General features: G+C 36.5%; 1 protein-coding gene across 1 annotated transcript; it reads left to right on the top strand.

Moving 5' to 3' along the window:
- The first annotated feature begins 4,310 nt into the window (after positions 1-4,310).
- st8sia2 (ST8 alpha-N-acetyl-neuraminide alpha-2,8-sialyltransferase 2) lies at positions 4,311-17,965 on the top strand. The gene is made up of 6 exons (XM_067389339.1): positions 4,311-4,408; positions 7,592-7,648; positions 8,068-8,220; positions 8,323-8,580; positions 12,854-13,147; positions 17,596-17,965. Exons 1-6 carry the CDS (start codon positions 4,311-4,313, stop codon positions 17,879-17,881), a joined length of 1,146 nt encoding a protein of 381 aa, XP_067245440.1. The 3' UTR covers positions 17,882-17,965.
- The last annotated feature ends 8,490 nt before the right edge of the window (positions 17,966-26,455 follow it).

The following is a 26,455-nucleotide window of genomic DNA, read 5'->3' as shown; positions in this document are numbered from 1 at the left end:
ATGTATTAATAAAAGCTGAAATTAACATTAACTAGTAATAATAAATGCCATAGAATTGTTTTTCATCATTAGTTCATGTTAGCTAATCTAACAGGTTAACAAATGGAACACATGTCACCATAACTAATAAAACTATTTTACATACAAATCGCTGCAGAAAGTCTCAGGAATAGATTTTTCAGGTGAAGAAAAGGGAAAACTTGTCAGATTATCACCAAAACATTTTTCACTTATTCCTTGTTTCAAAATACCATCTTACATAAATTAAATTGCAAAAGTATTTTCCTTCCCTGTGGCTGAGGGTTGAGCAGTTTGTGTGTGGCGGCAGGAGGAGATTATTTAAAAGCATTACAAAAACCCATTACTTGCCTTCATGAAATCCTTAGAAGCAGATTGGATATGGAGTATGGTCATTTTCCATTGGATAACTTGATATACTCGTTGCATATGCTGGGCTAAGCTCAGACCAGTGCAATGGCACACTGAGCTGATGGAAAAATGGGCACTATTTTCCACCTTAATGTTGCAGCAGATGAATTATATTAGCTCAAGGCATTCAAGAACTGCTGTGACTCACTGACATGAAATGTTGCTCATTTATTTGCAGGCAGCTCCGCTGACTCTCCGACGGCTTCAGGAGCCTGGTTCAAGTTGGTGAGATGAAAAAGGACCTACAAACAAATTTGAAAGCTACATTTTAAGGCGGTTACACTGAATTTGACTTATAACCTTTAAATATATCTTTCACTTCTTTCACTTCAATAGCATTTTCACTGACAGATAGTAGATATTACACATATATTACAAATAATAAGCAAAATATTAGTCAAAGGGTTTTCACAAACCATCATGCACAGACTCCCTATGAAGCAATTGTGAGGACAAATTAAAAATATGGCAGAAAGATGACCCCCTTTTTCCTTTCCTTACTCTTTTCTCCACGGACATCACCATTTCTAGGCCATCTCTGGCAGCACACTGAACACGCATGTATCAGGATTATTCCAACAAGAACCCTTCTGCTTCTTTCAGAAATTCACAATGGGTTTGGGGGCACAAAACACTGTTTTTGTGTCAATCAGTTTGCTTAAATATTCAAAACTTTGACAAAGAAAGAAAATTACAAAGCTTGCTTTGAAAAAACAGCAAAAGCTAGTTTAATGGAAAGACAGATGAGCTTGATGCAGGAATTCATAAATGATAATGAAGGTTCTGAAATTATCCATCCATCCATCCATCCATACAATCAATTATCAATCAATCAATCAATCCATCCATCCATCCATATGTTTCAAGGTTTGAAATATCAAACATTTTTCAATGAATCTATCTATCTATCTATCTATCTATCTATCTATCTATCTATCTATCTATCTATCTATCTATCTATCTATCTATCTATCTATCTATCTATCTATCTATCTATCTATCTATCTATCTATCTATCTATCCATTATGTGTAAAAAACAGTATTAGGTTCATCCTAAATATGCATTGACAATGAGGTATGATGCATATATGAATCATAAAAATATAATAAATAGAATAAACACCCCACAGTGTCCCACTTTACTGTTATATCAGTATTTCCTAATACAAACTTACACTGGCCTACACAAGCAGCATAATTTCATAAGCATTGAGGGCGATAGACTTGGCAGGAAACTGTGTTATAAACATACACCTTTCACAGTGCAAGAAGCTCTTCATTTGTAGGTTTAGAAATGATGTGTCAGTGTATTCCTGAGCATAAAGTGAAAACTGTCATCCATGTTCTTTTGTATAAGTAAAGTTTTGTCACTTATGTCTGCTGGGTGCACACAGTAAATTTTAATACCTCCCATAACATCTGGTGTGCTGAGTGATGATGATAACCAGTCAATCTTAGCTCTAAAACAATTATACTGCCTAACTGAGTTAGGGTTGTAGATCACTGAAATATCCAGCTGACAAAATAACATTTTACTACCTTCCAATTAAATCAGAGACTAACAAAATCAAGATGAAAGGACTGAAGCAGCAGGTGCTTTTGTCTGTGTGTCTGTGTTCATAGTCTGGGTTAAATGACCACATTTCCCCTCAATGTAAGCAAAACCGCATTAGCACAGTGACATTGTGACCTCCAGCAAGTAAATTTGTTTTCCAACCGCAGCTATGACAAGCGATGCTCTAACCAGCTATGATATTGCTCTTGCTATTGTTTCCATGTAAATATGCAGCAATATCCACCATACTTTAAAAAAAGGAAAGCTACCATTTTTAACATGAATGTTTAATGCTTCTGGTCTCAATGGCTTTCATTTATATTAGCTGTACAAAAACAGTCTTCAGATGTCACATTAGCAAAATTTCAGTCACTATCAAAACAAGCAGCTTTCTATTGGTCAACATGGTGAAACCACCTTTAGAAAATCTGCATCTTCATCCCCACGCAAAATTCATAATTATTGAAATGACTGGATTTCACCTGTGAAAACAATGGAAAATCTGACTATTTCTTGATATTGCAAATTTATTATTTAAATTTATCTTCTAGTTATTTACCTATCATAGCTAATGTATCAGAAGACTCAAACATTCACAGGAAATAGCTTACTTTCCCTTTAAAAAATAAGTCAGGCTAAATATCCTATGCATTTCTAGGGCTTTGCATAGCCTCACCCCAGCCACATGGAATTCTCCTTGGACCAAACTGACCGTTCGCAAAGGGTGGGTCCTTTAGTTACTGTTGCTTTGTCCGACAAGCCATGCCGCTCTCACATCATGCAGTGAAAAAGACAATGACAACATGTCAACAGACAAGACAGAGCAGGTTACTTTTGATATGAAAAAGCCTCAAATTTTGTAATTTTAAAGAAATGTAAACAATAAATACCATTTTGTGGCTCTTTAATGTCTCGTGAAAGATTGCTGTAGTGCCTCAGTTAAAGCGGCTCATGAACCGTTCATCTCTTCCTACTAGTTCATTTGTAGCATCAAATATGAACATCAGAAGGAATGTTGTTTCAACCGCGGAAAGACGTCAGTACACACCATTTTTCAAGGTCGAGTCTTTTCAAGTGCTTTTCAAGTGCTTTGTTGGACATAACGGCGGATTCGGGGTTATGTTTGGTTAGATCGCCTGTCAATCAAACTTCCGGTGAAGGGTCAATTACCGCTTCAGAAACGGAAGTCTTTCCTATTTTGACATATATGCGAGTGAAATGGCTTCTCAAGCAAGAAAAATGTAGGGCATGTCTTGATTTTGTCTTGAATTGATTGGATCATTGTCATTTGCTATTGCTCAGAGTGATCTCATGTGTGTGACAGGTTGTTCCGCCCTCAAGGCAGTAAACATGTCATCAGTGAAGAGATGTCATTTGCAAGAAGGAGGTGATTGAACATTAATAGGGCACTTCACATGAATTAAAAATAATAATAATGATGATGTGCACAGATAAATCATTTAAAATATAGTCTACCGCAATATTTCATATAGGCTATAAAAATAAGAATTTCATGGCGACTTTAAACCTCAAAAATAAATGAGGTGATTCTGGAAATATTGGATATTATATTTAACAAATCCCTAAAGTTTCAAAAAAGAAAACCATAAAATGTAAGCCGCCCGAAGAAAGTCATGTTGTGCAGAGCGTTCAAACTGAGAGAACGGTTCTGATTGGCTGTGATTTGTGATTGATTATGTCGCGTCGTGCAGCTGTTTTGGGTTCATTGTGGACAGACAAATAGGCTTGTCGCTGTAACCCTGTCGCGTCGCACCTGTTTAGGATACGGTTTTAGGATTCGATGTTTTAAAAGACCATTAGCTCCATATAAAAACAATAGAAGTCAATAGAAAGTCCGGAGAAAACCAAACGCGTGCGTCTTTGTCAAATAGAAACAAAGCGAGCAAGACAGAGAGGGGGATTCATATTTCATATTCAATTTTAAATGCACGCCTTCTGCCTCCATATTAACTGAATAACATTCATATGAGAGTTTATGCACCTTGCAAGCAAAGTTTCAAGGGAACTGCCACCAATCAGATCTCCGAGGAGTAGCGGCAGGACTGAGTAAGAGAAGAAAGGACGTTCGCGTTTGTCTTATCCCCACACTACTTTCGCAAAGGTGGAAGAAGCTGATGGACGTGATATTTAACGCAGACAACTGTTCGGTAACCTGCACGGACAGTTAGAATGGTCCAGCTTTGTCGAGGAGACGGAGGAACATTACATGTGTTGCCCTGCGTAAGAACCCAGTGTGAAAGAAGAACAGATTTCTATTGCGCTTTATAGTTCAACGCGTTTGTAGAATCGCACGGCGGTCAAGTCATGTCTTTTGAATTCCGAATACTGATGTTTGGAATCGGGACAGCCCTGGTTATATTTGTTATCATAGCTGATATATCGGAAGTGGAGGAAGAAATCGCGTAAGTAAATTCGATTAACCTACAATAAACAATACAGTTAGCCTAAATCTATATCACATTCTCTTTTTTTGTCTTTCTGTATGTTTTAATGCACCGCTGTACTCGATGCAGGTTATGTTTGTGTGATGTTTTTGTTTAGGACCCATGTCCTCCGTGCCTTGATTCTCTCAAGAGAGACTTTGTAGAAGCCCAAACAATAGACAGTCCATTTAGGACTATGGGCTGCGTATTACATTGGCTTGTCTGAATATCGCGAATATATAGGCTACACGAGAAAATGGCAAAGAGCTGTGTATTTTATTTACCTAATTATTTTGCGTATTTGTCCGGGAAATCCGTTTTAAACTGAAGCTGTGTTTTTGGAAAAGAACTGGTTTCTAGTTGGTCCAAGCTGGTCATCATTAGGTGCTCTAAGCAATAATTTTTTTCCCCACCCCTCAAGGATATTAGATGTATTTATTTGAAATCATATTTTTAAAAATTATTTTAATTCAAAAGAATTAATACATTTTTATTTTTATTTATTTATTTTTTACTTTTCCACGGAGCCCCTGTAGCACTGTCTTGCATCCCTGGATCCCAGTTTGAAAACCCCTGGTTTAAACAGTTCAGTAGTTGTCTGACAAGCTACCATATTCCAAAAAACAACCTGACCACCCTACTGAGCTGATTTGTTGCTGGTCTGAGATAATTTACACATTGGGCCACCTTAATGACCGCCTTGGGCCCACTAATGATTGGCTTGAGCCAGCTAATAACCATTTTGGACCAGCAAACAACCAGCTTAGACCATCTACAATGTTCCAAAACAGTGTTTTAAACTGTATTTTCCAGCAGGATTGGCTTGGTCTTTCATTAAACGGTGTAATGCTGTGTGTAAGTCAAAGGAGGGAGACAATGTGTTGTCCTGAGGACTATTGTTTGGGATGTGGGATTTTAATTTAAGGAAACACCTCACATGTTTGACATTAAACCAGTTTGATAGATGATTGTGTACATTCTGAAGGAGATGTTTGATATGTTATAGGCTATAAAGGCATAGTTCACCCCAAAATGAAATTTATCAGTTACATGTCGTTCCAAACCCATAAGACTTTAGTTCATCTTTATAACACAAATGAAGATATTTTTAATGAAATCTGAGAGATTTCTGTTCCTCCATTGGAAGCATAAACATTGATCAGGGAATGTAAATATAGAAGCACTCAAATTAGGTAAGCAGAAGCTCAAGCATGCTTTGTATTGCGATGTTTGTATATTAATAAAAGCTCAAATTAAACCTGTTTCTCATATAAAGCAAGCATCTCTTCACAAGACTTGGATTAAATCACTCAAAACTAAGAGTTCTCATTTTTTTGGGTGAACTAACCCTTTTAGATTTATCTCAGATTTAGTTACCAGCAGAGTGATCGATCAGAGTACACATTTTGGAGCTGGTTTTGCTGAATATACAAACAGTTTCTGATTATTAATACTTGGCCGTTCTCCAAAATGTGTCATTCAGACTTTTGCTGAGTGTGAAACCTTGTATGGGAGTCATCATAAATGCAGCTGACCCTGCTGTTCTGTGACTGATGGCTGATGGTCTGGTTTTGTTCTACTCTTGAGTGTGTTCTGTTTGCACCCATTCATGCAAGTGAAAAGACAGTCTGATCTGTGGTTTGTGGCATCTAGAGGATTACTGTTTGATTTGTGGCTACAGCTACAGCTTGAAGACAAAAATTAACCGTTTGCCTTTCTTCGGCTATAATTGAGCCCTGTAGCAGAAATCCACAGGCTTACATAATTGCAAATCTAGCCGTCTCGGGACGTACACTTTAAAGCTCTTGAGTGAGAAGAATGTTTGTGCATAGATGGATTAATTGCAAGAATAATTGCATGAGAAAACAAGTGTATGCTGCCAAGACATGCATTTGTTCTTTAATTTTTAAATAGATCATACCACGAGTTGCCACATTTGAGGTTTTATGCAAAGTATTTGGCTTGTTTGCTCTGTACCGTGATATGTTTCTGCCGCACTAATTACAGTTTATCCATTAAGCACGCAAAGGGAATATTTCCTCCCTCGTATTTGCTAACCCAAAATATCCCAGAGACAAAATATAATTGTAAAATCCCAATTTGGAAATTTCACACCTAATTTACTAGCTGTCAGAAAGCATTAGATGACTCTTATGACCTAATTTTTGCTCAAGTTATTGGTGAGATTTATAATTTATGGAATTATATTCTAAATTGCAATATCAAACAAAGGATCTAAGGGGTATATCTCAGAACAGTTATAAGCGCTTTGAAGCAACACTACCATTAAATCTGCATTTGAAGCTGCTCCCCAGAATTTTAAGAGATCTGTGCTCTGTCTGCTTAATATTGCACGTAGCCATGACTTTGGGGAGAGATGGAGAACATTACAGTGAATGGTAGACAAATAGGACTGATTTGCTCAAGGATACAATGCAGTCCTATTCTAAATGTTTTGAAGGGGCACCCAGCATGGTAGAGTTGAACAGCTATTATCTTTGCCATTATGTGATTCCTCCAGGTTTGAATATAAATTATAATGTTTTTTTTTCTTCATTCATTGTTTCTTTTGAGTTCACAATGACCAACAAAACATATTTGGTTTATATAATATAATATAATATATTATATTATATTATATTATATTATATTATATTATATTATATTATATTATATTATATTATATTATATTATACACACACACACACACACACACACACAGTGTTTACAATCATATAGCATATTTCAATTTCAATATAGTGCTCAATGCAATCAGAATGTGTCTCAATGATATATTGTACTCATGGTCAAAACAATAACATTCTTTTTGTAGTTTTAGGTTAACAAATCTTCCTTCTAAATGCATCCTCTGTGCTAATGACTGAATTAATTGTTGTAATGAGTTGCAAGGGTTAAAACACACTGGCCATGAACTTGGATTTGTGCCATGAAAATATTCTAAAGAGTTAATATAAGTGGAATGACTCACATAAAAGTGCTAAATAAACATTATCATTCTAATTCAATTTCATGTATTTTTTCCAGATAGAAGCCTAATTGCCTCTACCTCAATTATCTACTCACTGATGTGATTTCAGAGCATTATTAATGGTCATATTACTGGATAATGATGATGAATATTTTTATCTTTTGCTCTTATAGGAACATTGAGGATTCACAGAGATTTCACTTAAAAAGCTTTGTTCTTAAGTCCGACAGGTTTGTAATCTGATTTGTTATATCATTTATGATTTATGATGTTTCCAGAGAAAACGTCATTGTTTCTTACAACCAAATATTTAAGGCTGTTTCTCAGTGTTGTTTTAGTCCTTTAAAACTAATGCAAGAAATTTAAAATGAAAATGTATTCTATTTTCTGTTTCTTTACATGATAATTACTTTGATTTTAAATTACAAGACAGAGAAAACTATAATATCAGTAAGAAACTTCTGTTTGAGATCTGTTTGTTTCACATTACTGTTTCATCAGGGTTTTGAGTATTGATTTCATGCTTTACAAAAACATAGCAGCCAATCTTTTAAGCCGGTAGATGTTATTTGTAACCGTGCCTAAGTTGCTAATATTGATGCATGGTCAGTGCATATAAACACACTGGTATGATCTTTCTTTTCTTCAGAAATTCAGTCCTGAGTGCTGCCCCTACATCTCTAGTTACCTATAGAAAGAGCAAAGTCTCTTCTCCAATTCCACTGCCAGGCTTAAAGAGCAAAACCTGCAATTCATCTTCACCTGAATGGACTTTCAACAGCACCTTGTCTAACCTCATCAGGTATGGCTCGATGTTATTCAAATGCACACTATGGCAGAATGCAGAATGTGGTTCCCTTTTAAAACTCATTCTAAAGTGTTATGATTTTCATTTTCCCTCCAGGAAAAACATTTTGAGGTTCCTGGATGCTGAAAGGGACATCTCAATTCTTAAGAGCACCTTTAAACCGGGGGATGTCATTCATTATATATTTGACCGCCAAAGCACCACAAACATCTCTGAGAACCTGTACCAACTTTTGCCGACGGTGTCCCCCATGAAGAACCAGCATTACAAACAATGTGCCATCGTTGGGAACTCTGGGATATTACTGAATAGCAGCTGCGGCAGAGAGATTGATTCACATGACTTTGTCATTAGGTAAACATCTGTCTTCTGTTCTGTCACATTCAATGGTTTGTGCTCTGTTGATATAACTTAGCCAGTTGGTAAGTGTTCTCATCCCGAATCAAACAACAAACCAACCTAAACTAGCTGTAAAGAATAATTGTCAACTGGCAGTGTAGAGCTAGAGTCTCCAAAAGTAATTGCTCTATTTGAACATCCCTGTACCTCTTAATTGCCACTTAATTTCTCATATATTGGTCTTTATTTCTTGTATCTGTGATTTATTTTAAACTTTCTCACAATTACCTTTTTTAGGTGCTTGCTCCGAAGGATAAGTCAATAAAACCCTCAAATAATAGAAGGGTTTTATCCAGAGTAGTATCAATGTATCAGAACGACGTTTGCAGATGCTAAGCTGATGCTAAGCTGATGCTAATTTATTATGAAGTTAATTGTTTGTATCATTACAGCCAGTTATTCACAATCTCTACATTCAAGTTTAGCCCCAGAAAAAGCTCTCACTGGGGCAGTACCCTTTCAAAAGGTTCTAATATGTACCATTTAGGTACTAAGATGCACACTTTTGGTACCAGTATGTACCTCTGAGATATTAATATGCACTCTTTAGGTACAAAGATGTACCTTTTGAAAGGATACCACCCCAGTAACAGCTTTTGTATCTTTTTTGTGTACCCACATAAAGACACTCTAAGGGGCTGTTCACACAGAATGCGTTTTTCTAATCCATTTGTAATGGGGGTTGTAATGTGTTTCTAACCCTCTCTTCACTACCCATCGTTGTACTGGTGAATCCAAGGGTGAGATATGCCTTGTCATATTTTCTTGTCTTGAGGCTTGGAGTATGTCAGAAATGGAGGGAGGCATCAGATTACTGTCAGAATTTGTTGTTGTGCCACATCCAGTGTAGACAGCATCACTGATTATAATGGGCTCTATTAGCTTTTGTTGCGTTGTCGTGCTGCCCGCATTGGTTGTAGACGCGTTTGTTTTGGTAGTTGTGACGTTTGAAGTAGATTTATCATCTGCTTTACTTTTACTTGGCACTGCCAGTCCTTTCTCAAACTTGTCCATGCTTGATGAACCATGCATCATTATATTTTTACACTCCTCCCTGCAATACTGAATTCTGATTCTTTAATCCATCTTGTGGTCTGTTGTTCACAACAACAACAACAACTGCTACAAGTCCACTCAAGCGGGTTTTGTGAGTCATCTTGAGGTAATTAAAAGTCAAATTAATATTTTGTTCAATTATTTACTTAATGTGGCAAATAGCCTCATAATAAGCGGGATAATTTCGCAGTGGGGTCTTCAATCACCCTGAAGAGGTTTCTTTTGCATAACAATCTTCTACCCCACTTTGGGAACCACTGCTTTAAAGAAATGCCGTTTGGATTTCAAACAGCTTGCAGTCCGTATGCGACACAATGCGCTTTTGAAATATCTGTCAGTACTATTTCCAGGCTTGACTCACAATGTCTGAAGGCTTTCAGAACTGAAGTGTGATGCATACTGCAATTTGAGACCAGCTGAGGAAATATGACATTTGTACAAGTCACACTAAGCCATAGCCCTGGAAACGTAATTAGGCTGTCTTTTGAAAGTGACTAAAGTTCACTTGCCTGTAAAATGTTCTGCCTACAGCTGAAAGCTGCTTGCTTAGAGTAGTGTAATACTGTGAGATTCTTAATCCTAAATAAGTCCTCTGCAGCCCAGCTGTGCTCTTAACGACATTAATGTCATTCAGCCCCAGTCCAGGGACATATAGAGCCTCAAAGTTTAAGTAATGGAGGAACTTAAATCCCTCTTGTGTGGTTGGCATGGCTGTTCCGCCGGGCAAGGACAAAACTGTGTGGGAGTGTGACCGTGACAGCTAAGCCTCGATAGTCGGCATGGTGCCAGTGTTGAAAGGTTTTTTCAGGTATTGTGGCAAGATGATAATGCCAGCACCCTGCTTGGTATTTGCTTTAAAGTCACCTCTGGGTTTATTTTTTTTTTTTTTTTGTTAAATGTTGGGTTGAGCTCTAAAAGGTGCTTGCTTGGTCTTTCGGAGGATTCTGCATGTAAGACATTAATGCAGACTGTATTATTATGCTGCATTTTGTAGTAAGTCCAATTACTTGTAGTGAAGGTCATTTACTCATGCTTACATTTTTGCTCTGTCACATTAACAAACATTCTTAATCTTGATACTCAGATGAGCTGGATGTAAATGCTCTAAGGCAGGGGTTTCCTACGGAGGAGTCTGCTACAGTATCGCTACAGAAGAGCTGCACAATATTGGCGGTAGGTGTGTGTGATGCATCTGTATGCACAGTGAGGCCAAGACTTTTGGACAAAGGCCTGGTTTCAAGAAGGGCAGCAAAGAAGCCACTTCTCTCCAAGAGCAAGAAGAACAGACTGAAATTCTGCAGGAAGTACAAGGATTGGAAAGCAGAAAACTGGTGCAAATTTTCTGTGATGAAGCCCCCTTCCGACTGGTTGGGACATGTAGAAAATCATTTGTCTGGGAAGGAAAAGATGAACACGCCATGAGACCTGTGTCGTGTCCTGAGACTCTGTGCATGCTCTGTGCATTTTCCAGCATGATGGAGCACCATGTGATAAAAGCAAGAGTGATAATAAAGTGGCTCGGAGATGTTTAAATTGAAATTTTTGGATCCGTGGCCAGGCTACTACCCGGATCTTAATCCCACAGAGAACCTGTGTCAGACCTCATAAGGCGAGAGGACAAGCAGAAGCCCACAAATTGCGATCAACTCTGAGCACTAATTTTCCAGCATGATAAAGAAGCATGGTAAAGAATGGATCGCCATCAGTCAGGATTTGGCCCAAAATCTGATATACAGAAGAAGGGTCAACACTGTAAATAAAAGCCTTTAAAACTTATGAAATGCTTATAATTTTCCAGTATACCATAGAAACTAGAGTTGTCAAAAGTACCCACTTCGGTACCTAGTCGGTACTGAAATTTTAAAAATGTGACGCTTTGAGCACTGTTGAGAGGATTCGTAAACACCTCTGATTGGCCATTGTGTTCACAGCTCATCGGATATGTCTGTGATTGGCTTCAATGATCAGTGCTGTAAAAATGTTGTAAATAGTCATCAGTGAAGCTCTTCACCAAGTGCTTACACAGATACACACGGGAGCCTTTGAAAGTAGGCGTCTCCCGCTTTCAAAACCCTTTCAAACACTTGTGTGCTTTCAAACGCTGCTGTGTTGATCATTGTAGCCAATTAGACATATTCGATGAGCACGGCAACACAATGGCCAATCAGAGGCGTTTTCGAATCCTCACAACAGCACTCAAAGCGTCACATTTTTAAAATTTCATTACAGATAGGTACCGAAGACTCTAACCCTGCGTTCCAATGTCCATACTACCCATCCTAAATGGTGAGATTAAAATAAGTGTGTCCCAAAGCATAGTATGTTGAAAAGAGTATGCCAAAAGTCCCCGGATGGTCTACTATTTCCAGTAGATTTTAGAAGTGTGGATCCGTGCACACTATAGAGGCTAATATTGCCCACAACCCATTGCGCATTGGACGAGGATTCAGTTCAGAACTACAAACACGAGTAAAAAGTGTTAAACTACAAAACATGGCGGATATACGCAATCAACGCTGAGAGATTTGAGTGACTAATAATCAGTTTAACCTGATAGAAAATATATATTTAATGTTATCCGTGTTATTATTCGTCTGCAAATACCAATGTGGACTTTTATAAAGATCCGAATGGCCATTAACTTTTAAAAGCGATTTATGGGAGTGGATGGGCACTAACTAAAGAGTGTTTGTTTGGTGGAGATTTCTTTGCAGACTCATGGATAATGAATGGGAGGTTTACTTCTGGGACTCAACTATTGCATACTATAGAAAAATAACCAAGAAAGACCGTTTATGCTAATGTGCATTAGCACCTTTTTCTGCAACCGCAAAAATGCAACACATACTTGCTTATGGCTTCTGCACTGACATATTTGTGTAGAATATATTTTGGCTGTAATGTGTAATGCAGCCATGCAGAGTGAAATAACACTTCAGCAAGCCATAAACATAATTTTTATATAAGCATATCTGAAGTTTTACTATGAAGATAACTAGGGTTGACCAAAAGGAATGGCTTATCAGCTTTATACACAGTTTAAACATTGAAATATTGGGGGTTGTAATGTGTGTGTGTGTGTGTGTGTGTGTGTGTGTGTGTGTGTGTGACCAGCCTAACCTGAGGCTATGATTAAGACTTAACCATATGTATATGTGTGTGCATTTCCCAGGTGTAACCTGGCTCCAGTGGAGGAGTATTCAGCTGATGTGGGCCTGCGCACCAGTCTAGTGACTATGAACCCCTCTGTGGTCCAGCGTGCCTTTCAGGACCTGAACAGCGAGGAGTGGGTGCAACGCTTCGTCCACAGGCTGCAGAGCCTCAGTGGGAGTGTGCTGTGGATCCCTGCCTTCATGGCTAAAGGAGGAGAGGAGCGAGTGGAGTGGGTCATCCGCCTCATTCTTCTGCATACTGTGAACGTCCGCACAGCCTTCCCCTCCCTGCGCCTGCTCCATGCCGTCAGAGGGTACGTGCCCGTGCATTTAAGACTACTCAAACCCATGCTGGCAAAAGCAGGTGTATCAAGCCTCTCGCTATTTATAGTTCATGCATCAATACATTCGCATCCTGCTCCACGACCACAGACTGTTCCTGTAAATGGATATGGCTGCACACTAAGTGCACACAGGCATCTATATATCTGGATTTTTACAGAAGGTCTTTTGTTAGTTCGCTCAACAAATGTAAGCCCCTCTGGGCTCAATTGTAGTCTGTTGTCTTTAAATAACTCAACCTTTGCCTCTTCTATTGACCTCTGCATATTTTAAGACTGCCATTCAGCCCTCCCTCAGAGCAGAGTGTCTGAACCCTGTGTCTGAGGAAGCTGTTCAGTGGATGGTGTATTGAGGGGAATATGCCATAACAATATGTTACAGTTGTTCAAATGATAAAAATTAAGTATATTTGTAAAGGAATAGTTCTTCCAAAAATTCTAAACAAAAAAAAAAATCTATTTACTCACCATCATGTCGTTTTAGGGGGCGTTTACACAACACCGTTTTTTAAAGGTGCCGTAGAACGTCTTTTTAAAAGATGTAATATAAGTCTAAGGTGTCCCCTGAATGTGTCTGAAGTTTCAGCTCAAAATTCCCCATAGATTTTTTTTTTTATTTTTTATTTTTTAACTGCCTATTTTGGGGCATCATTAAATATGAGCCGATTTAGGCTGCGGCCCCTTTAAATGCTCACGCTCCACACCCACAGAGCTCACGCTTGCCTTTAACAGCATAAACAAAGTTCACACAGCTAATATAACCCTCAAAATGGATCTTTACAAAGTGTTCGTCATGCAGTTCGTAAGTACAGTATATATTTGGATGTTTACATTTGGTTCTGAATGAGTTTGATAGTGCTCCGTGGCTAAAGCTAACATTACACACTGTTGGAGAGATTTTATAAAGAATGAAGTTGTTTATGAATTATACAGACTGCAAGTGTTTAAAAATGAAAATAACGACGGCTCTTGTCTCCGTGAATACAGTAAGAAACAATGGTAACTTTAACCACATTTAACAGTACATTAGCAACATGCTAACGAAACATTTAGAAAGACAATTTACAAATATCATTAAAAAAATATCATGATATCATGGATCATGTCAGTTATTATTGCTCCATCTGCCATTTTTCGCTATTGTTCTTGCTTGCTTACCTAGTCTGATGATTCAGCTGTACACAGATCCAGACGTCCTGCCCTTGTCTAATGCTTGAACATGAGCTGGCATATGCAAAAATTGGGGGTGTACATATTAATGATCTCGACTGTTATGTAACAGTCGGTGTTATGTTGAGATTCGCCTGTTTGTCGGAGGTCTTTTAAACAAATGAGACTTATATAAAGAGGAAACAATGGTGTTTGAGACTCACTGTATGTCATTTCCATGTACTGAACTCTTGTTATTCAACTGTGCCAAGATAAATTCAATTTTTTTTATTCTAGGGCACCTTTAAATTAAACAAACTCTTTGTGCAAGAGCCACAAGAGAACACTGTTGCCTAGTTTTCACACAGACGAGCGCCTCAATCTATCGCTTGACATCATTGCGGAGTCTCTCTATTGGTTCTGTTGACTCAATGTATTGATACCCCCCTCCCCTCCCACCCACTTTTTAACAGTTACCCCAGTGGTCTGCATTGGGTGTCAAAATTAAATCGGACTGAATCACTTCCCTGTTAAACTTATAGCAGTATTTACTAGGGTATGTAAGTTTAGGGTATGATTTTTTAAAATTATTTATTTAATATTAAAAAAAAGAGAAATGAATATTTTTATTCAGCAAAGATGCATTAAATTGATTAAAAAGTGACGCAAAAATTGTAACAATGTAAAAGTCTTTAATATTTTAAATGTTAATATTTTGTGTAAACTTTTCCAGGGTTTTTTTGATGAATTGAAAGTGCAAATTTAAGTAGTACAGCTGTTTTCAACATTGATAATTAGACATGTTTCTTGAACAGCAAATCAGCATATTAGAATGATTTCTGAAGGATCATGTGACACTGAAGACTGGAGAAATGAGTCGGCTTTGCATCACAGGAATAAGTTAAATTCAAAATATAATAGTTCTTTTAAAATGTAGTAATATTTCACAATATTACTATGTTTTTCTCAAATAAATGCATCCTTGGTGAGAGACTTCTAAATTTTTAATCTTATTGACCCCTTTCTTTTTTTTAACTAGAGTTATTAAATTGAAATTTAATCCCAATGAATTGGAATAAAGAAATCTGTACTCAGACCAGAGCTACTCAGAGGTAGCTTTAAATAAGGGATATGGGATCCCACAGCCCTTTGTTATCTGAAACTCCTTTACTCCAGAACCCCTTTTTGCTGCAGCCGTCCTGAATGAATGACACCTCACGGATACACAGAGAGAGCCCTATTGTGAGGGTTATTCAGGGGTGAGTGGACTGGAGAGGGTTCAGTGCATCTAAATAGACATTGTTCAATTGTTTGATCATCTCCTTTTAAACGTGGAAGAGCTGCACAACTGTCAGGTTAGGATGTGGATGAGTTTTCCATGAGAATATTTTAAAAAGGGGATTTAGCCTAAATGCAGCTAAGGCTACTTTTTTAGGAACCTTAGCTGTTAACACACTGGATGTTATAGGATGTTATAATCACCTGTAACATTTAGGGGGCGTTTACACTACACTGTTTTCAACTAAAAAAAAAAAAAAAAAAAAAAAGTTTTGGATGTTAATTTACATAATGGCAGCATTTTGGGGGCCTGAAAATGCAAACGTTTGAAAACTGATTTCAAAGTGCAAGTTTTTAAAAACGATACCGTTATAATCTGTGTAAACTACAAAAATGCACATTTGTGAAAATGGTGACGTCATGCACATGCGTATTACGTGTTCAGTCTTTAGCTTTGTAGTGTTTCTTTACAAAGTGACATCGCCAACTACTGGCCTGGCATGAATAATAGTGTTTTCACGTCATTTTGACAAGTGTCACCTGTATATGAAAAACGCTAAGGAAAAACTTTTTCTGTTTTTAGTACATTATTGTTGTGTAAATGTAGATTGTCACTCTTTTAAAACCTTCTGCACTACTGAATTTATACTAAATTGAAAAGTGAGAACAAAGACAATGTTGCAAAAGATTTCTATTTTAAAGAAATGCTGTTCTTTTGAACTTTTTATTTATCATATCTTAGAGAAAAAAAAAAGTTTCCACAAAAATATTAAAGGTGCCCTCGAATGAAAAATTGAATTTACCTTGGCATAGTTAAATAACAAGAGTTCAGTACATGGAAATGACATACAGTGAGTCTCAAACACCATTGTTTCCTCCTTATATAAATCTCATTTGTTTAAAAGACCTCCGAAGAACAGGCGAATCAACATTATGAAAGGCATTAGACAAGGGTGAATCAACAGACTAGGTAAGCAAGAACAATAGCGAAAAATGGCAGATGGAGCAATAATAACTGAAAAGATTCATGATATCATATTTTTAGTGATATTTGTAAAGTTTTTTTTCTAAATGTTTTGTTAGCATGTTGCTAATGTACTGTTAAATGTGGTTAAAGTTACCATCGTTTCTTACTGTATTCACGGAGACAAGAGAGTCATCGCTATTTTCATTTTTAAACACTTGCAGTCTTTATAATGCATAAACACAACTTCATTCTTTAGAAATCTCTCCAACAGTGTAGCATTAGCCGTTAGCCACGGAGCACAGCCTTAAACTCATTCAGAATCAAATGTAAACAATATAATACATCACATAATCCGACGAACACTTTGTAAAGATCCATTTGAGGGTTATATTAGCTGTGTAAACTTTGTTTATGCGCTGTTCAAGGCAAGCGCGAGCTCTGTGGGTGTGGAGCAGGAGAATTAAAGGGCCAGTAGCCCTGAATCGGCTCATTTATAATGATGCCCCAAAATAGGCAGTTAAAAAAATGAATTAAAAAAAAATCTATGGGGTATTTTGAGCTGAAACTTCAGACACATTCAGGGGACACCTTAGACTTATTACATCTTGTTAAAAAAAAAAAAAAAAAATTCTAGGGCACCTTTAAGCAGCAACTGTTTTCAGCATTGATGATATTTAGAAATGTTTCTTGGACACAATCGATGTATTAGAATGATTTCTGAAGGATCGTGTGACACTGAAGCCTGGAGTAATGATGCTGAAAATTCAGCTTTACCATCACAGGAATAAATTACATTCTAAAATATATATATATTTTTTTTATCAAATATATGCAGCATTGGTGAGGATAAGAGACTTCTTTCAAAAACTTTAAATCTTATTGACCTCAAACTTTTGAACAGTAGTGTCTGATTTTCTAGGTTTTCATATTATACTAATAGATCATACTAATTGTAAAAAAGAATTAACTTGAATGCAATACTTTATGATGGTTGGTCTTAAGTTTGTAATCAATGACTTTCTTGCAGGTACTGGTTGACCAATCATGTCCAGATCAAAAGGCCCACCACTGGACTCCTGATGTACACCATGGCAACACGCTTTTGTGATGAGATCCACCTGTACGGCTTCTGGCCTTTCGCTCATGATCCTGACGGCAAAACGGTCAAGTATCACTACTACGACACGCTAACTTACCACTACACATCTAGAGCCAGTCCGCATACAATGCCTCTGGAATTCAGAACTTTAAGTGCTCTTCACAGACAGGGGGCGCTGCGGCTGCACACGGGACCATGTAAACTCCCAACATGAGCTTTTAAAGTCTCATTCAAAATGGTTTCATACACTGGACTTTGGACATGCATAGAGAAAAGAAATGCTGTGAAAAAATCTGGATTACCTGAATATTCCAGGTAAATCTCTGACCAAATGTGAGAATGCAATATATGAACGGGACAGGGGTTTCTTAAGTGTTCAACCTTAAGAATGTTTTTAATCCCCAAATAAGGCTATTTTATATAAAAAGCCCCCCCTTTTCATATCCCATGTTTTTTAACATGATTCATTAAGTGTGTCATATGTTCGGATTTAGTTGTATGCCATATTTGGCCACAAGATGGGAGCATATTGATAAAATGGGTCTTTTAGCCTTTAGTCTTTTGGGACAATTTGTGTTTAAAAAAAAAAAGAAAAAAAAGAGGAAAGTCTAAATTTAGAATGTCATTTATTTGTTGCCTTTACAGTCTGTGTCTGTTGAGCCCACAGACGGCATGGCTGAATGTAGGAAAGTTGTCAGTTTTTGCATTTAACGTGGTACAGTTTAGATTTAGAATTAACATTTAATCCGTATAAAGGAGATTTACCACTATGTTGCTACATACATTCTTTTAGACAATTTAGTGCCTCAAGTAGGAAAAAATGTTTATGCTGCATCATGTGACACTTGATAAAGTTGCCTTAGAAAGACATAGTGAGTAGTGTTGTGACCTTTAGCAGCCGTTAAATTTTTGCATTAATTTGCTGTAGTACTTGTGGAACATGTGCACTGCAAACATCTAAACTCTCTTGTAGCTGAACATGTTTGCACAGTGAGGCAGCTATCAGAGCGTGTGGAGCCACACACTGAGATACTGTAGCCAAATCCAGCGCACACCCAGCTGTTCACACACTCATGTGTACTCAAGAATGTTCAGCCGTGAAGGGACGTTGAGTATATAAACTTTGGAATTTGTTAAAGCCACATAGTATCTGTTTAGGATCTCAGACTGTTTCTGTATAAAGGAGGTTTTTTTTGTATGTGACACATATTACATGTTTCAGTGAATGTATTTGTGATAACTTATAAGTAAAGAACATACTGCTGTACTTAACTGGCCAATGTGATAAAGAGCTGGAAACACACACACCAAAAACATTGTCATTATGTATTTTATACATACACCGTTCAATTATTTATTTTTAAATAAAGTCTTTTATTCTTACCTAGGCTGCATTTATCTGATCAAAAATACAGTAAAAACTATGGAAGCTTGTTTCCCCAATGAAATAATAAACGTAACTTTTTTCACTTCTCACAATTCTGACTTTTTTTTTTTCTTGCAATTACGAGTTTATATCTCACAATTCTAACTCACAATTCTGAGAAACAAAGTCAGAATTGTAAGCTATAAACTCACAATTGCATGTTATGTCAAATTGTGAGTTTTTTTTTTTTTTTTTTTTTACTCAAAATTGCGTTTATCTCACAATTCTGACTAACTCGCAAATACATGTTATAAAGTTAGATTTGCGAGAGATATAGACCTAAACACTGTCTCAGAATTGTGAGAAGTCGCTATATATATATATATATATAATTATTATTATTTTTTTTTTTTTTTTTTAGTGGCGGAGCTTCCAAAAAAAAAAACAATTTCAATTAACTGTTTTCTTTTGATCTAGTTTAAAATGTAATTTATTCCTGTGAAAAAAATATTTGTGCCGTTTAGATATTTTTGTCAAAAACATGATATATATTTTTTTTTTTCTCCTCAGGATTCTTTGAATAGAAAATTCACAAAAAAAAATTCTCTTTTGTAACAATAGAAAACTCTAATGTAATTTTTGATCAGTTTAATGCATCCTCGCTGAATAAAAGTTTTTTTTTTTTTTTTTTTTTTTTTTACTGGAATGGAAGTGTACATTGGCTTAAAATGGCCTTTTATGATTAACATGTTTTTAATTTCTGAATTAAAGCTAATTTTCAAAAATGTCAAGGTGATGCAGATACCTTGATATAATAATGAAGAAAAATTATGCTTTTGCTTGGCATTCTTTCATTTTTATTTCTTAGAAAAAAAAAAAATCCCCAAAATGCTTGACCACTAATATTTTTGAAAAACGATTGTCTATCAAATTGACAATTCATGTGGTGCAAACTACTTTCAGAAACATACAAAAGAACAGAAAAAAAACAAAACAGGAAATGATTGGACGAACCTCTACAGACCCTCATGATTGTGTGTCAAGGTCAGGGTTGCCAGGTTTTCACAACAAAACCCACCCAACTGATACACAACTATCCCAATCGCGTTTCAGTGGGGGTACCCCGGTAGAAACCGCGTTCCAGGGGGTGAAATCTGCATTTTTGCCGGGGTTCCCCTGGTAAAATTCATATTCCATGGGCTAAATATCATGTTGTTTGAAGTTGTTTCAACCCACGAACATGAAAAACAACCCTCAGTTAAAGTAGCCCAATTGGCATCACTGGTCAAAATCAACAAGTCTCTTAAAATTTCAGATAATTTGACCTTTTTATGACAATGCAAGGTTAGTTCAGGTTGTAAAATGTCATGTGATGACATTTCATCAAAACAACAACAAAAAAACATATTTATGAATCATTTATTATTTGTAAGAAATACTTTTAACTTTTGTTTTTTGGTATCAATTGGCATGTGTTTAGACTTTAAATTTAATACATTTAGGTGTGGTTTCAAAGATTTAAGCCAGGAGTAGGTTTTAGTTCATTTAGGACATTTAAATAGCTTTAATAAATGTTACTTAGAAAAAAATATTACTGATGTGCATCTTGAGACAATGGCAAAACAAAGTTGCTTTTGGATAAAACAGCTCTAACATGCATTTTAGTCTGGGACTAGGCTTAAACCTTATCTGTGAAACCGGGGGTTAAAGTAGATAAAACTTCTTTAAAATGATTCAAATGTTTTTCAAAACTGTTTTAAACCAACATGAGTAGGAATTTTTTAAAATATTTTATTTTGGACATTTTTGTTTGTTACTGACCCCAAAAAATGTGTTTTTCCAAAAACAGCTGTGACAAATTTAATTAGGCTACATGTGCTTTGAGGTCTGATCAAGCTGAGAGGACGTTTTCGTAGAAGTTGGACATTTTTTCCTGGGGGGAGTTAATCAAAATTAGTGTTGTATTTGAAATATATTCCTGCGAATATACAGCAGCCAAGAGAGGGGCTTCTCGTGTGTTTTGAACCATTTGATCTGTCATGTTTTTGACATGAAGCATTCGCTGCACAACATGTTGCTCTTATGTCTCCGTTTAAGTTAAAAATAGATAATTGTGTCCCTGCAGACGTCAACAGGCCATCCGACATAATGAACGCATTTATCCGTAAAAGCACCCCTGTGTTTTGAAAAAAGAAGAAGAGAGAAACAGTCTGTAACCAATATGACTAAACTTAATTACGCCGCAACTGACTGCGGGCCACAGCTTGGAGGACGTTGGGAAGAGATGTCCATGTTTCCTGCTTTCATGTGTTAATGATTACCACAGTGTCTGGTTTTGGAGGAGAGAGGGGGATCCTTTTGTTTCTGTTTTTATTGAATGACCTGTGTGGTTAGACCCTATTAACTCTACACCCAAAATAGCTCTGATGCTTATAGAAATGAGAGCTTCTTTGTCTTCACTGTAGTAAAACTGAGACAGGTTGTGTTAAATCCTTGATGCCTTGACGAAATGCATATTTTAGGTTGGATGCTGGATCTCTGAGCTGAGGCAACGTACAAGAAAGTGATGCAAAGCGAACTGAGGAGAAAACAACTTCAGCACAGGATGCCACAAAATGAATTCAGTCTGGGAAAAGTGAAACGATTTATAATCTGTGAGCCACAAAACAGTATTTTAGCCGATATTTTCTGAGAAATATGTGGAGTGATGTCTTGTTAGGCTAATTTCTGGAAATGTGGTGTGTTTTATGGGCTTGTGGGTAACCAACGTGTGAGGAGTAGCTGTATCCATGGAATGATTTTAGTTTGCTTTTACAAAACTTTATCACAAAAAAAAAATACTTTTAAAAAAAGCCCTTTCATGTCAGGCAAAAGGGGAATTTACAATATTATATGTGGTGCTTTACAAGATACTTTAGAAGGAAACAGACACAGGATGGAGGGCTCATTTAACACTAAAGTTCCACATAAACCTTCAAATGAATTTTTAAAGCCAGAATTGTGTTGTGTGGAACAAAATGTGTTTGCCTCATGCCTTCTGCAAGTAATGAAGTGACATGCAAGAATTCATGTGATATGGTGAAGCTTACAGTTTCAGGGAAAAGGACAGTAAAAAATTCTCTTAAAAACGTGATGGTAAAGTTGTAACACAAAGTAGGCCTAATAAAAAACTAAGAGGGCTAGGCTATCAACATACAGGTGTACCAAAAAAAAGGGCTGATAAAACTCGATGTTTGCATCTATTTTTGTAGAGTTAAGGCCCGTTCACACCAAGAATAATGAATATAAAGATAACGATAGAGATATAGTTTTTTATAGTTTTTTTCCATCTGTTGAATGATAAAAATGACAGCCAATCAGAATCCATTTTAATTTAAAGGGCTAGTTCACCCAAAATAAAAATTCTGTCATTTATTACTCACCCTCATACCGTTCCACACCGGTAAGTCCTTCGTTAATCTTCGAAACACAAATTAAGATATTTTTGTTAAAGGTGCCATCGAACGTTTTTTTACAAGATGTAATATAAGTCTAAGGTGTCCCCTGAATGTGTCTGTGAAGTTTAAGCTCAAAATACACCATTAATTTTTTTAACTGCCTCTTTTGGGGCATCATTAAATATGAGCCGATTTACGCTGCGGCCCCTTTAAATCTCGTGCTCCCCTGCCCACAGAGCTCGTGCTTGCCTTAAACACCGTAAACAAAGTTCACACAGCTAATATAACCCTCAAAATGGATGTTTACAAAGTGTTCGTCATGCATGCTGCATGCATACATTGGATTATGTGAGTATTGTATTTATTTGGATGTTTACATTTGATTCTGAATGAGTTTGATAGTGCTCCGTGGCTAACGGGCTAATGCTACACTGTTGGAGAGATTTATAAAGAATGAAGTTGTGTTTATGAATTACACAGACTGCAAGTGTTTAATAATAAATAGCGACGGCTCTTGTCTCCGTGAATACAGTAAGAAACGATGGTAACTTTAACCACATTTAACAGTACATTAGCAACATGCTAACGAAACATTTAGAAAGACAATTCACAAATATCACTAAAAATATCAAGTTATCATGGATCATGTCAGTTATTATTGCTCCATCTGCCATTTTTCGCTATTGTCCTTGCTTGCTTACCTAGTCTGATGATTCAGCTGTGCACAGATCCAGACGTTAATACTGGCTGCCCTTGTGTAATGCCTTCAACATGAGCTGGCATATGCAAATATTGGGGGTGTACATATTAACAGTTACGTAACAGTCGGTGTTATGTTGAGATTCGCCTGTTTTCCGGAGGTCTTTTAAACAAATGAGATTTCTATAACAAGGAGGAAACAATGGTGTTTGAGACTCACTGTATGTCATTTCCATGTACTGAACTCTTGTTATTCAACTATGCCATGGTGAATTAAATTTTTCATTCGATGGCACCTTTAAATATTAATATTATAAATATTATACTTTAATATTATAATATTATTTTTGTTCAAAATTAATATTATAAAGCGATGAGAATATTTTTGGTGCGGCAAAAAAACTAAATAACGACTTATTTAGTGATGGCTGATTTCAAAACACTGCTTCAGGAATGCTTCGGAGCATAATGAATCAGCGTGTCGAATCTGCTGTTCGGAGTGCCAAAGTCACGTGATGTCAGCAGTTTGTCGGGTTGACGCGCAATCCGAATTTATGCTCCGAAGCTTCATGAAGCAGTGTTTTGAAATCGACCATCACTATAAGTCGTTATTTTGTTTTTTTGGTGCACCAAAAATATTCTCGTCACTTTATAATATTAATATTGAACCAGTGTACTCACATGAACTGATTTAAATATGTTTTAGTACATTAATGGATCTTGAGAGAGGAAGTATCATTGTTGGCAATGCAGGCCTCACTGAGACATCGGATTTCAACAAAAATATCTTAATTTGTGTTCCGAAGATTAACGAAGGTCTTACGGGTGTGGAACGATATGACGGTGAGTAATAAATTACATTATTTTTGGGTGAACTAACCCTTTAAAGGCTCGCGCATTTAAAATGGCGGACGACATTGTGGAAAAGTTAATCACTGAGGTCCAGACAAAGCCATGTTTGACAAGTCAAGCATGCTTTTCAAGTATACTTTAAAGAAAATGGATAGGCTTATATGGAAAACAATCAGACATATTCTCGCTCAGAATAAATGGTGTATTAATATGCTAGCATAGCAAACAGTGTAAAATAAAATTACCTTAGGTATCCAGCGCTAGTTTCCAAAACATTGTTTTGCTTCCTTTGAAGTTGCAGTGAAACTGACTAGGCGTTGTTTTTATTCCACTATAGGCTATGACTTGTCTTCGTCAGCTAAATTCACTGTTAAACTAGATCGATTGCACTAGCTATTCAAACATAGCGTGCTGAGGACATCTGCTGGTTAAAGCCGTGTAACAGCAAAAACATGTTTTTGAAACCACAGCGTGTAAGCTTAGAATAAACAAACCGTTATCGTTCGTTGTGGACGCAAATATAGTTATCGTTATATTTATAGTTATCATAATTGATGTGAACGGGCCTTTAAGGACGACGATAACTATAACGATAAATACTAGCGTCCAAAACATCGGACGATATTCTGTTTATTCTAAGCTCGCGCTGAATTTTGTCATCTGCCACTTTAAATGCTCGAGCTCAGGGTTAGTTCACTTCTGTCATTATTCACTTCTGTCAAATTCTGTCATTAATTACTCACCCTCATGTCGTCCACACCCGTAAGACCTTCGTTCATCTTCAGAACACAAATTAAGATATGTTTGATGAAATCCGAGACTCTCTTCAATATAATCAACACTTTCAAGGACCCGAAAGGTACTAAAGACATCGTTAAAACAGTCGACGTGACTACAGTGGTTCAGCCTTAATTTTATGAAGCGACGAAAATACTTTTTGTGTGAAAAAAACAAAACAAAAATAACAACTTTATTCAACAATATCTTCTCTCCTGTCATTCTTATACGTTGTTTACTTCCAGCGCTTCCAGGTTCTACGTCAGAACGCCGACTCATTATTGGCCGGCTCCTGCACACTCTAAAAAATGCTGGGTTAAAAACAACCCAAGTTGGGTTGAAAATGGACAAACTCAGCGGTTGGGTTAAATGTTTGCCCAACATGCTGGGCAGTTTTATTCAACTCAACTTTTGTTTAAAAATGACTATATGGCTGGCTTAAAATTAACCCAAAATAGGTTGTAAATTAAAAATCAGACACATAATTACTAGAGGCAACAATAATAACCAAAATGTGAATGTTTATTAATAAGAAATGTAATAAATGTGTATTGTTTAATTATTATTCATTAAACTTATTAATAAATGTTCATTTATTTGAGTTATATAAAACATTTTATATAATATGTTATAGCAATATAATTGAGTTAAATAAAACTACCCAGCAGGTTTGGCTAACATTTAACCCAACGGTTAAAACAACCCAATCGCAGGGTTAGTCTATTTTCAACCCAACTTGGTTTGTTTTTAACCCAGCATTTTTTACAGTGCGTCAACATCACACACATACGTCGTGCTGCTCACATGATCATTTGCATCCGTAAACATGGAAACCTTCACTGTGCTTACTGTGTCAACTGTGTAAGGATAATGACATGGAAAATATTGTTGAATAAAGTCGTGATTTTTGTTTTGTTTTTGTGCACAAAAGGTATTCTTGTCGCTTCATAAAATTAAGGTTGAACCGTTGTAGTCATGTCGATTATTAACAATGTCTTTAGTACCTTTCTGGACCTTGAAAGGGTTGATTATATTTGCTGTCTATGGACGGGTCATATACCTCCTGGATTTCATCAAAAATATCTAAATTTGTGTTCCAAAGAACCAGGGTCTTACAGGTGTTGAACGACATGAGGGTGAGTAATTAATGACAGAAATTTCATTTTTGGGTGAACTAAAAGCAGGATGGATTCTGATTGGCTGGCGATGTTGTATCATTCATCAGATGGAAAAATCATTCTGAAAGCAATAACTGTCAATATAGTTATAGTTGTGGTGTGGAATTATATTTAGAACTGAACCCTTGATTATCGTTATATCCTTGTCCTTGTGTAAACAGGCTTTTTAGGCTAATTAGTATTTGCTCTAACTGAAGCATGACTAACTGAATACGAAGCTAAAAGGAAACTAGACAAATGGAAAATTTGTTTGGCTTGTTGCTCCATGCTTGAGCTGTTACAGGTTACTGGTTAACAAGTGTGAGGCAGATCTTCACATTCAGGCTCAAACCAAGTTTTAAACAACACATTTGACAAACCTTGTTTTCATTTAAGATTTTTATTTATTGCATTTGGAAATTGATTTACTTTAATAACCAAGAACGAAGAAAAGTACATTTACGATCTGATACTCTTTAGAAACAAAACATTTACAGTTA

Source organism: Chanodichthys erythropterus, chromosome 7 (assembly GCF_024489055.1).
Source record: "Chanodichthys erythropterus isolate Z2021 chromosome 7, ASM2448905v1, whole genome shotgun sequence".
Classification (NCBI taxonomy): domain Eukaryota; kingdom Metazoa; phylum Chordata; class Actinopteri; order Cypriniformes; family Xenocyprididae; genus Chanodichthys; species Chanodichthys erythropterus.
This window is presented reverse-complemented; position numbering and strand designations above follow the sequence as displayed.